At 51.7% G+C, this 12708-nt stretch overlaps 1 protein-coding gene across 2 annotated transcripts in view; it reads left to right on the top strand.

Moving 5' to 3' along the window:
• The window catches only part of SIAE (sialic acid acetylesterase), a 16873-nt gene extending 4510 nt beyond the window's left edge, over nucleotides 1–12363 (top strand). The window contains exons 3-12 of one of the 2 annotated variants that reach the window (XM_073321038.1): nucleotides 52–213; nucleotides 4590–4765; nucleotides 5150–5288; nucleotides 6753–6936; nucleotides 8268–8377; nucleotides 8463–8596; nucleotides 10071–10225; nucleotides 10719–10847; nucleotides 11282–11477; nucleotides 11897–12363. In XM_073321038.1, coding sequence (XP_073177139.1) covers nucleotides 52–213; nucleotides 4590–4765; nucleotides 5150–5288; nucleotides 6753–6936; nucleotides 8268–8377; nucleotides 8463–8596; nucleotides 10071–10225; nucleotides 10719–10847; nucleotides 11282–11477; nucleotides 11897–12130 — 1619 coding nt within the window. In that variant the 3' untranslated portion in view covers nucleotides 12131–12363. The remainder of the gene's footprint in view (nucleotides 1–51; nucleotides 214–4589; nucleotides 4766–5149; nucleotides 5289–6752; nucleotides 6937–8267; nucleotides 8378–8462; nucleotides 8597–10070; nucleotides 10226–10718; nucleotides 10848–11281; nucleotides 11478–11896) is intronic. The other variant, XM_073321039.1, reaches the window with a different exon arrangement.
• The last annotated feature ends 345 nt before the right edge of the window (nucleotides 12364–12708 follow it).

Consider the following 12708-nt stretch of genomic DNA (forward strand, 5'->3'; position numbering starts at 1 on the left):
GTGAGGAGTAAAATATTGACAGGCTGATCATGACATTTTTGTGGATCCTAGGTGTGACGTTTCGCTTTGCATCCTATTATGGTGACCACATGGTATTACAGAAGAAACCAGCCGGCGCAGTGGTATGGGGCTACGGGGAATCTGGCGCTAATGTTACCCTGTCTCTTTCCAAAGACAGCAAAGTAATAATGAAGAAAATGGCACAAGTTGAAGGTAATAAAATAAATCTCAGATTCCTACTGCTTTGCACTTCCCCATGACCACACAGCTTCCAGGGCTTCTCTGCCCCCACTCCCTGCCTCTGATGAGGGCCAGGAAACATCCCCCAAACAATAGCACCTATCCACTTCAGCAGCCAAGTGGATGTCCTACAGACGAGCTCCCAGGCAGTGGGGGAATGTGGCACCGAACCCTGTGTCCTCTATGATTTCTTGGCTTTGTGTTATTGCCATCTGACCTTCAGAGAGGATAGGGAGCTGTACTAGTTAGAGGGCTTCTCCAGTAGCCCAAGAGGTACAAGGAAGTGAAGGAGGCGTGTTCTAGTCCCAACTTCCCAAGTCCCTGTTTGCTTTCTGCAATAACTGACAATTGTCTGGAGCACACATGCGTGGTGATGATGAGTCTCTAGTTACAGTTACACTTTGAGAGCCATCAGCAGGTTTTAAATCCATTTAATGTGTGCCATGTTAATTTTATATCATTTGACTTTTTTAATCAAAATGTCATGTTGTACCAAGTCAAATGCCTTGCAGAAGTCTAAGTATATTACGTCAGTGCTATTACCTTGATCAACTAAAAATGCAATCTCATAAAAAAAATCAAATTTGTTTGACCAGATCTATTTTCCTTAAACCCATGTCAATTTGCATGAATTACGTTACCTTCCGATAGTTTATTAATCCATTATCTTGACTGAGATCAAAGTCCGGCTGACAGGCCTATAATTACCTAGGTCGACCTGTGTACCCTTTATAAAAATTGGCACATTAGCTTTCTGCCAGTCTTCTGGAAGTTCCCTGGTGCTCCAAGACGAATTACAAACCCACATCAGTGGCCCAGTCTGCTGCTCAGCCAGCTCTTTGAAAACTTTTGGACGTAGATTATCTGTACCAACTGATTTTAAAATATCGAACTGCAGTAGCCTCTGTTTAATACCCTCCAGCGACACTAGTGAAATGAAAAGGAGGACTTGTGGCACCTTAGAGACTAACCAATTTATTTGAGCATAAGCTTTCGTGAGCTACAGCTCACTTCAGCGGATGCATACTGTGGAAAGTTTAGAAGATCTTATTATATAAACACAAAGCATGAAAAAATACCTCCTCCCACCCCACTCTCCTGCTGGTAATAGCTTATCTAAAGTGATCACTCTCCTTACAATGTGTATGATAATCAAGGTGGGCCATTTCCAACACAAATCCAGGTTTTCTCACCCCCCCCCCCCTTAACTCACTCTCCTGCTGGTAATAGCTTATCCAAAGTGACCACTCTCCTTACATTGTGTATGATAATCAAGGTGGGCCATTTCCAGCACAAATCCAGGGTTTAACAAGAACGTCTGGGGGGGGGGGGGGTGTAGGAAAAAAGCAAGGGGAAATAGGCTACCTTGCATAATGACTAAGCCACTCCCAGTCTCCAGACTCCAGCGAGAAACTGCTGAATTGGAATTCATTTGCAAATTGGATACAATTAACTTAGGCTTGAATAGAGACTGGGAGTGACTTAGTCATTATTCAAGGTAGCCTATTTCCCCTTGTTTTCTCCTACCTCCCCCCCCCCCCCACGTTCTTGTTAAACCCTGGATTTGTGCTGGAAATGGCCCACCTTGATTATCATACACAATGTAAGGAGAGTGGTCACTTTAGATAAGCTATTACCAGCAGGAGAACGAGTTTGTGTGTATGGGGGGGGGAGGGGTGAGAAAACCTGGATTTGTGCTGGAAATGGCCCAACTTGATTATCATACACATTGTAAGGAGAGCGATCACTTTAGATAAGCTATTACTAGCAGGAGAGTGGGGTGGGGGGAGGTATTTTTTCATGCTTTGTGTGTATATAATAAGATCTTCTAAACTTTCCACAGTATGCATCCGATGAAGTGAGCTGTAGCTCACGAAAGCTTATGCTCAAATAAATGGGTTAGTCTCTAAGGAGCCACAAGTCCTCCTTTTCTTTTTGTGAATACAGACTAACACGGCTGTTACTCTGAAACTAGTGAAATGGAGCATGTTATCCTCCTCCTATGATGAGATTATATCAGGGCTGTCAAGCGATTAAAAAATTAATTGTGATTAATTGCACTGTTGATAATAGAATACTATTTATATCAATATTTTTGGATGTTTTCTACATTTTCAAATATATTGATTTCAGTTACCACACAGAATACAAAGTGCGCAGGGCTCACTTTATATTTATTCAAATATTTGTGCTGTAAAAAACAAAAGACATAGTATTTTTCAATTCACCTCATACAAGTACTGTCGTGCAATCTCTTCATTGTGAAAGTTGAACTTACTGTACAAAAAATAACTGCATTAAAAAAAAAAACAATGTCGACTCACTCAGTCCTACTTCTTGTTCAGCCAATCGCTCAGACAAACAAGTTTGTTTACACTTGCAAGAGATAATGCTCCCCGTGTTTTGTTTACGATGTCACCTGAAAGTGAGAACAGGCTTTCATATGGCACTGTTATAGCTGGCATTGCAAGATATTTACATGCCAGATGCGCTAAAGATTCATATGTCCCTTCATATTTCAACCACCATTCCAGAGGTGATGCTGGTGACAACCATGCTGATGACAGGTTCTGCTCGATAATGATCCAAAGCAGGATATAGAAGCTCTTTATACCCTGTCAGTCCAGTATAGGGGTGGCCCACTCCGCCACTCGGTCGTGGGCTTCCCTGTGGGTGATTTCGGACAGCTGTGGCCCGGCCCCCCGCACGGGGTCACCTAAACAGGTAATCCTTGGATTCTGAGCCACCAAAAAATCAAACAGTCTGTGGAATTAGCCCCGTAGGCAGGGCAAAGCAGCAAGCAGGCTGCAACCCTGGGGCGGGGTAAGGCAAGCGAGCAATCAGTCTACAGGCCTCACAGCTCTCGGGGTTGGGGCGTAGTTTAGGCAACATCCTCAACGGGCAGTGGTTCGGCTTCCACGGCGGTCTCCGCAGCTGGCGGGTTGTTTGGTGGGTAGACCCGGTCCCCAGACTTTACCGCCAGGGGTGTTGCAGGTACCTCTGCAGGAGCCAGCAGTGTACTCCCTTCCTCCTTCACCCCCGCCTCCCCTTGACTGGCCTGGGCTGCCTCCTTTTATCTGAGTTCTCCACTTGGAGCATATGCATTAGGGAAGAGGGGGCGTGGCCTCCTGGGCCAACAATGATTGGTCCGCCCTTGGCAGCCCAGTGCGGGGCTGGTACGCCCCGTCACAGCATGCTCCACACCTCGTCCCTCTCCAATTTTGGAAGGCACTTCTGATTCTTAAACCTTGGGTCGAGTGCTGAAGCTATCTTTAGAAATCTCACACTGGTACAATGTTTGTGTTTTGTCAAATCTGCCGTGAAAGTGTTCTTAAAACGAATGTGTTCTGGGTCATCATCCAAGATTGCTATAATATGAAATACATGGCAGAATGCAGGTAAAACGGAGCAGGAGACATACAATTGTCCCCCAAGGAGTTCAGTCAAAATTTAATTAACACGTTATTTTTTAACAAGCATTATCAGCACGGAAGCATGTCCTCTGGAATGTTGGCCGAAGCACGAAGGGGCATACGAATATTTAGTGTATCTGGCATGTAAAGACCTTGCGGTGCCGGCTACAGAAGTGCCACGCGAACGCCTGTTCTCATTTTCAGGTGAAATTGTAAACAAGAGAGGGCGGCATTATCTCCCGTAAATGTGAACAAACTTGTTCATCTTAGTGATGGGTGGAACAGCCCTAGATTATATCATCTGTTTTCCCCCCCAAATACAGAAAGGAAATCTTTATTGACCACTTCTGTCTTTCCAGCATTGTCATTGATAATTCTGCCATTTCCATCTAGTAATGGACCAATACCATTGTCAGGATTTTTTTTGTTCCTAATACATTTTAAAAACTCCTTCTTTTTCTCCTTGACTCTGCTGGCCATAGATGTCTGCTTGTGTCCATTTGCTTCCCTTATCAATTTTCTGCAATTCCTAACTTCTGATTTATATTAATTATTCTCAACTTCACCTTTCTTCTATTTGTTATATGGTTTTTTTTTAGTTTTTATAGTTGTCTTCACTTCCCCTCTAAACCTGTTTGGTTTTTTAATGGGCCCAGCCTTCTTCCTCATTTGTGGGATTGTGGCTTTTGGGGCATTGGGTAAGATGTTCTTAAATGATTCCTAATTATTGCACATATTTTTCTAATTAAATTCTTCCTCCCAGCTGCTTTGGCTCATAATTGTTTTCAGCTTTGTACAATTAGCCCTATTAAAGCACCATAATATGAAATGTCCCTTTTCATTTAATAAAAACCTCTGTTTGTTTCGCTGGATTGATACCAATCAGGGATCTGTGCTTGCTGCTATAAAGTCAGGGTCCTTTGCTTCATGTTTCAGAGCACTCGGAGACCTGGAAAGTTGTACTGGCTCCTATGGACCATGGTGGCCCTTATAGTGTGATGGCAGAGCAGCATTCTAGGGAAGAGCCAAAGAATCTGACGCTGCGGGATATCTACTTTGGAGACGTCTGGCTTTGCAGTGGGCAAAGTAACATGGAGATGACAGTTTCCCAGGTAATCTCCAGTAGGTAAGGAGGCATCAGCCTTTGCAGGGGTTGGGACAGGCCTGGTAACTATCTCCAAAGGAAAAGAAAGTTGTTCCCTTTTGATCTGTCCGTGTCAGACATTAAGCTTGCTCAGTGAGCTACAAGGAATCATAGAAATCCAGTTCAGTTTTCCTAGTGTTTTGTCCAGTCTAGTTTTAAATCTCTCCCATGCTGGCTGGAGCTTCCACAACTTTCCAGCGTTTTGCACTCCTAAGTGACCTCACCCTCCAGAGTATTTGTCACTGGGAGCTGCAGGGTTTCAGCTCTGCAGACTGTATGTTAACCACACAGTTAGCAGCCAGGACTGCTGTGGGAAAGGCCATGATGATTCACCACCCTGCTTGTTTCCTAGATACTCAATGCCAGTAAGGAGCTCTCCGAGGCATCTCTCTATCCATATATCCGTGTGTTCACGGCCGCTCTTATTCAGTCTGAAGTGGAATTGCAGGACCTGGCTAAGATTGACTTGGAGTGGTCTATACCGACAGCTGGTGAGTACAAAGTGGGTCTGTACAAATCCCCCTTAAAAAGAGCCTGTTTAACTCCAAAGCCTACTGTAGAGGCAAGAAGGTCAACACACGTTCTCTGAGACTTTCAAGAACCCTGTTGTTTAACCAGGCGAGACCAGATGCCTGTAGCTAAGGTAAAAAAACAAGCAGAAAGAACCTTTCAGGCCTTCTTCATCCAACATAAAGAAGCAAAAGAGAGCAAACCCTATGTATAAATTTAAAATCCTGTAGGTGTTCTCTTCCAGCTCTGATTTCTACCATACTTGTTCTAGTGTGTATAGGTTAGGGATGTTCAGATGTCCAGATTTTATAGGGACAGTCTTGATATTTGGGGCATTGTCTTATATAGGCATCTATTATCCCCCACCCCTTTCCCAATTTTTCACACTTGCTATCTGGTCACCCTAGTATAGGTTCTTCTCCCACCCTCACAAATATCTGAGCGCCTTCCAGTTGTACATTTAGCAACAGTCATGAGCAGCTGATTCTTTCTCTCATCCTCTCCCAGGGCAGGATCATGCATGCAGTGCAGCCGTTTGCTTTGGGAGTGGTTTTGTTGTTGTTTGTACGTGGCCATGCTGCTCTGTGTCTTAGCAATGACTGGTTGGAGAATGTACCTGGCCCTTGGAGTGGAAGGTGGGGAGGTTTGTGATGGTCCTGAGGGAGTTCAGTCCAGAGTCTGGACCCAGCCCCCGAGAAATCTCTGTCTCCTGGACAGACCAGCTTTACCATGGTGCTAGAAAGTTCCATTGTGCCTGAGGAATGGAGTTGTCAACCACACCTTCATCCTGGACTTTGGGGCTCTTAGATACGCTGGGCCTCGGCCATTGCGTGCCTTGAAGATAAGGACCAAGACCTTGAAAGGGTGGGAAGCCGGTGTAGGGAGCAGCAATGTTCTCTCCAGGCAGCCCCTGGGATCAATGCACGCTGTTCTCTCCAGCATGTTTTACAGTGTCTACTTCTAACAGAAAAAGAACAGGAGGACTTGTGGCAACTTAGAGACTAACAAATTTATTTGAGCATCAGCTTTCGTGAGCTACAGCTTACCTCATCAGATGCAACTTATGCTCAAATAAATTGGTTAGTCTCTAAGGTGCCACAAGTCCTCCTGTTCTTTTTGCGAATACAGACTAACACAGCTGCTACTCTGAAACCTGTCATTATGCAGGGTACTTCTCACGGGAATCTCTCCCGTCTCTTGAGAGGTGGTGCCCATTTCTGGAAGGCTTCCCTGATATTCAGCCTAACACTTCCCCTCCCCTTGGAACCGTTCCTCTGGATCAGACAGCACTGGCCAGGTGGACGCTCTCCTTGCACTGGCCCTCCCACAGGGTGGATTTCCCTGGCAGGGGGTGTCCCCCAGCACTTGCAACTCTGCCTCTGGCAGCTCCCCGATGTTCACATCGCCTGCAGTTTTCTGATATTTGCCTTCTCTTTCCTGAACAGAAAACTTGGGTCATGGGAACTTCAGCTACTTCTCAGCTGTGTGTTGGCTGTTTGGCCGTCACTTGTATGAGATGCTCCAGTACCCCATAGGATTGGTGGAGTCCTCCTGGGGAGGGACCTGCATTGAGGCCTGGTCCTCAAGAAGGGCGCTGCACGAGTGCGGGCTCAAAGGCAACGCCAGACGGTGAGGACATTGAGAGCAAGTTCAGGGCTGTGAAAAACATGTCATGGACTGTGAAATCTGATCTCCCCGTGAAATCTGGCACCCAGCTGGGGGCTCCTACCCTGCACAGCTTCCAGCTGCTAGTCCTGGCTGGGGATGGGGAAGGACAAGGACCAGACTTCCTCCTCACTTGCAGGGGCCACTCCCAGGGCAGGTCCGACCCATCTCCAGGAACCTCCCCCAGCTGCAAGAAGCTCTGCAGCTCCAGCTGTCAGCCTCCCACTGGGGCAGGAGACTGCCGGGAAAACTGGACAGAAACGGACTGGGGACTACAGTGGACGAGAAGCCTGACAAAGCCCTGGCTGGGATGATTTAGTTGGGGTTAGTCCTGCTTTGAGCAGGGGGTCGGACTAGATGACCTCCTGAGGTCCCTTCCACCCCTGAGATTCTGTGATTCTATGACATATGGTAGCCCACCCCCTCCCCATAGCCTGCGACCCTCACTTCAGCATTGCTGGTGGTGGTGCTGGCTTTAGAACTGGGTGCCTGGCCAGCAGCCTTCCTCTCTGGCTGCCCACTGAAAGCAGTGCGCCTGCCAGCTGCAGGGCAGATGGGAGGGTGGCAATCCCATGACCGCCTTTTGGGTCAGGACCCCCGCAGTTACAACACCATGACATTTCCGATGTAAACATCTGAAACTGTGAAATTGACTAATTTTAAAAAACCTTGGCCATGAAATTGACCAAAATGGACTGTGAATTTGAATTTGGTAGGGCCCTAAGTATATGCCTTCCCGCTTCAGTGCCCACTCCGTACCCATTCCATCTGAATGAACTGCTCCCACTCCCCTGAAGCTTCCCTGGCCACTGCCTCCAGCCCTTGCTGGGCCAGCCTGAACCCGATTTCATTCTGTGCCGGAGTAATTCAAGCCCTGACTTTCCACTCTGAAAAGCCTCCCCTGTGGGTTGGTACAGAGCTTGGCAGCTTTCTGCCCTGGGGGGGAGTGTGACACAGCTAGGGCAATGACACAGGTAGGGCTGGAGCGGGGACGTGCTGGAATTACCCCAGATGGAGTTGGTAACTGCATCTCGTTAGTGACCATTTAACCCCTTCCCTAGAGGCTGTTTTTCCATCGCATCTCCCTCAGGCTGAGCTCGTCTTTTTCCAGTGCTTTTAGCTCTGTCAATCTGACCCCAAACGGTTCACCTCCTCTGGTCCTGTGTATCCAGTCCCCGAGGAACAGATCCAGTGATTGCCCAACATAGGGGATCAATGCCACCTGGAGTCGGCCGGTCACCTTGTGTGGCGTGAGCCGCTGCCCCCCACCAATCAGTGCTTGTCTCGTGTCGTAGGTTTCTTCTTCCCACGCTGCTTTCTGGCCCTGACATGCCCTCTGTACTCTGGAACGCGATGATCCACCCGCTCCTCAACATGTCCCTCACGGGCGTTATCTGGTACCAGGGTAAGTCTGGCAGCGTATCACAGCACCAGCCATGCCACTTTGGGTGCTGGACCCAGCTCTCACTTGTCCCATGTGCTCACTGCAGGCGAAACAAACGCCTTCATAAACCCAGATCTGTACAACTGCACATTCCCGGCTCTCCTCACGGACTGGCGCAAGGCCTTCCACGCCGGGTCTGATGGGCAAACGCAGCCGCTCCTCCCCTTCGGGTTTGTCCAGGTGAGTGGTAGCCAGGGTACTGACCGCGCCACGGAGACAGTAGTCGCTGCTCAGATCCAGCTCCTGCTTGCTGCTCGTTTCTTTCACGTCACTGCAGAGCATTCCCTGGTGCTGTGCTGGACCGGCAGGGAGGGCCGGGCTGAGTCAGTCTGATCACAGGTTTCCTGCTGACTCCTTGACACTAATGGACCCAGGAGTGGTTTTCCCATAGGCCCCAAGTCCCGGCACAGAGGCTTTGTAGGGGGAGAGTGAGTTGTGCTGAAGGGATGATACACCCCTCTTGCCCCTGGGGCGCAGTCAGGCACTGCTGCCTGTCCCCTTTTCATTCTGGCTGGGGTCTTTGCCCTGCTGGCTCCTCTGCTCCTGTCTCTATCTCACAGCAGAACGGGGATGGGGGAAGACAGGGCCCCCCACATCTCAGACCCTGTTACTTCCCCTCTTGACGCACTGGGAGGAGAAAGGGGGAAGAGACGCCACCCCTGCTCTGTCCCCTCCTCTGCCTCACCCCCAGACTCTCCTGGCTTCAGGTGAGTTGGGGAGGAGGAGGAAAGAGGGAACATCTGGGTGGAGGGAGAGGACTGGCAGGAAAGGGGAGGAAGGAGGCGAGTGCTGGGGTGGAGGAGTGTCAGAGGTGCACTCTGAGGAGGACTGAGCTCAGCAGGGCTGTGGAGGGAAAGGGCGTGAGGGGACGAAGTGAGAGTCAGCTGACCTTCGAGTTAGTGCCCTGCCCGCAGTCCTGCTGATGGGCCTCGCCCAGCGCCCTTCCCACCGGTCACCCTCCGTCTGTCCCAGCCCACCACACCTCCTCCGCCTGCCTGCCACCCTCTGTGCCCGGGGGCCTCAACCTGTTTTTCTGAGCCCCCCGCACGCTATAAAGACTCCACGGCCCCCCTGTGCCGCAACGGTTGTTCTGCCTATAAAAGCGAAGGTGCTGGGTACAGCAGCACCCCCTGACTTGAAGTGGTTTCCGTCCTATGCAGGGTTTACAGTTCGGTTCAATGGCTCTCAGCCCCCCCCCCCGTACCCATTATTCCAGCCCCCCTATGTAAAAGCCCCTGGGGGTAACAAGCAGGCCAATTGCCTGGGGCCCTGCGAAGCTCAGGCTTCAGCTTGAGCCTCAGGGTGGTGGGGAGTCGGCTTTCCACCCTGGGCACTAGTGAGTCTGATGCTGGCCCTGCTTGGTGGGCCCCCTGAAACCAGACCCCTGATTGAGAACTGCTGCTCTATGCCATGGTGACCCCGCTCTGCCTGGCTGGGGCGTCCCCTGGCCCCCATGTCTCATGGTCTGGGGTGGAGCAGAAGCTCCACTCTCCACATGGGGAGTTAGTACGGGGCTGCTGGCGCAAGTCAGGGCCTCCTGGGCCGCCCTCTGCTGGGGCAGGTTGGTGTGTGGGACACTGGGAAGCAGGGCTGGCTGGGGGGCTCTGGCCCTGGTGGGGGATCAGCTCTTTCCCAGCTCTCCCTATCTTTGCAGCTATCCACGTTCCGCCGCCAGGACTGGGATGACAGTTTCCCCCGCATTCGGTGGCACCAGACCGCTGACTACGGCTATGCGCCCAACAAGAGAATGCCCAACACCTTCATGGCCGTGGCGGTGGATCTGTGCGACGAGCTCTCGCCCTACGGCAGGTAACTGCCCACTCCCTGCACAGCAGCCTGCAGTGTGCCCAGAGGACGTTCTGTAGCGCCTGGCCTGGAGGTGCCAGGGCCTTTCCGCATGCCCAAGGGGTGGGGCTGAAGCAGGGAGGAGTGTGGGAGGAGAGTGGGGCAGGGCCGGGAGAGAGGAAGAGGACAGGGAGTGCCGAAAGGGGAGAAGAAATCCCCTAATGCACAGTGCTCCAGGGCCACTCCCCACCGCCATGTCACTGGCCTCCCAGATCTGTTCACTGTGCTTTCCCCAGCTGCATCCCGCTGAGTTCTTCCCCGCCTGTGAGAGGTGGGGAGATGTATAGGTCGCTAGCCCTGTCAAGTACCGGGCGGCACAGCGGGCTTGGGTGCACTGCTGTGAGAGCCAGTAAAGGACACAGGTACTGGGGGCAGGCGCTCAGAGCCAGCGACCAGCCCACCGCGAGTGGGCAGAGGGCTTAGTGGAGAGGCCGGTCAAGGTGTGTTTCGCACACAGGTTCCTGCAGCGTCGGTGTACTCAGCGTACATGGAAGGGGCGACGGACATCACCGCAGAGCCTGGTGCCAGATCTCTGGGGCCCGTTGCCCCCCAGAGCAGCCTGGGGAGCTGAGCTGGGATCTGTTCGGTAGCCTGGTCTCTTCAGATGGGTGCCCCCTTTCCATTCAGTGCAGGGGGGGTCTGCCCAGGAGTCCTTTCCCTGCCCCTGGAACTAGACTGCCTCCTGTTGTCTTCGTGCCCTCCCCTTCCATGGCTGACTTCTTTACCTCCAGGGTTGGCCGCTGTCTCAGTCAGTCCCCCTCCCTGGCAGACCTGCTCCCTCCGGCACCTACTCCCCCACCAACCTCCCCAGCCAGCTGCTGCTCTCTGCAGGGTCCCGTTGACTCATCCTCCGGTTAGACGAAGCTCTTTGCTGCTGGGGTGGGGTGAGGGCACCCTGGAGCTACACGGCACCCTCTGCTGGCAGAGGTGGAGTTTCAGGAGCCACTGCCTTTGGCTGCACCACTGGAAGTGGCTCCCTGCCCTCTCCCCATCATTTCCCCCGTGCTTCCCTTTTTGCAGCATTCACCCCCGGGATAAACAGACCGTGGCATATCGGCTGCACCTGGGAGCCCGAGCTGTGGCATATGGAGAGAAAGACCTGGTCTTCCAAGGCCCATATCCTACAAAAGTCGTGGTGGATGGAGCCAGGGGCCTCATTAACGTCACGTATGGCCAGGAACTCCAGCTGCTTCTAATGCACGACCGCATCTTTGAGGTGAGGAGCATGTGCGTGGGGGTCCCGGCATGGCTCAAGGCAAGCGCCCAGGGCAGAGGGGCTGCACTCTTACTGGGCTAGCCTGAGTGCTGTCCGTGGGGCACGTGACCCCTCCAGCACCATCAGCCAGATGTCAGCAGGGCAGGCAGCTCTCACCGCATGCTGGCTAGCTGTCGAAATAAAAGTTTGCAGTGGACAGAGCCCGGGGCTAGAGGGGCGATCTAGCCTGCTGTCCGAGGGGGAGATGAGGCTGAGCTGGGAGGTGCGTGGGGCCCTTAGCAGCCACATGCACTGCAGAGCAGCCCTGCAGTCTCCACCCCAGAGCGCAGCACCGCAGCCGCCCAAGCCAGAAAACAACAGAGCTACAGCCCCGTGCTGCCGAGCAAGGTCACGTGACTGGTCTGTGCTTCTTCTGGCAGGTGTGCTGCTCTCACGGGTCCCAGCTCTTGGCGCAGGAGCCGTGTCAGTGGCTTCCAGCACCCATGCTGTCTGCATCTGCCCACACAGTGACGCTGTCCGGCCCTGGCTGCAGGGACGCTGCCACCCGGCTGCGCTATGCGTGGGCAGAGTGGCCGTGTGAATACAGACAGTGTCCCATTTACAACAAGCACCAACTGCCAGCACCTCCCTTTCTTATCGACTCTCTGCATTAGGAACAGGCTGGACCAACGGCTAGGCGGCTGTAGGCACACAGCCAGGGTCTGAGCAAATTCATGCTCCATTTTGGTAAATTTCATGCTCACAGGATTTTTAAAATCTTAAATTTCACAAAAAGAACAGGAGGACTTGTGGCACCTTCGAGACTAACCCATTTATTTGAGCATAAGCTTTCGTGAGCTACAGCTCACTTCTTTGGATGCGTCACGAAAAGCTCACAAAAGCTTGTGCTCAAATAAATGGGTTAGTCTCTAAGGTGCCACAAGTCCTCCTTTTCCTTTTGCGGATACAGACTAACACGGCTGCTCCTCTGAAACCTTAAATTTCACAGTTTCAGATATTTAAATCTGAAATTTCACAGGGTTGTAGCCAGGGGGGTCCTGACCTAGAAGGGGGAAGGTCGGGAGCGGTCGCAAGGCTCCCTTGTAGTGGGGATGCGGTATTGACACCCTTACTTCTTCGCTGCTGCTGGCGACAGCGCTGCCTTCAGAGCTAGGATCCCAGCCAGCAACCGTGGAGCTTCCTGCAGCCAGGGGAGATTCCCAGAGCCCCCAGCAGCAGGCCGTGCAGGGGT

The sequence above is a fragment of the Lepidochelys kempii genome, chromosome 22 (genome assembly GCF_965140265.1).
Source record: "Lepidochelys kempii isolate rLepKem1 chromosome 22, rLepKem1.hap2, whole genome shotgun sequence".
Lineage (NCBI taxonomy): Eukaryota > Metazoa > Chordata > Testudines > Cheloniidae > Lepidochelys > Lepidochelys kempii.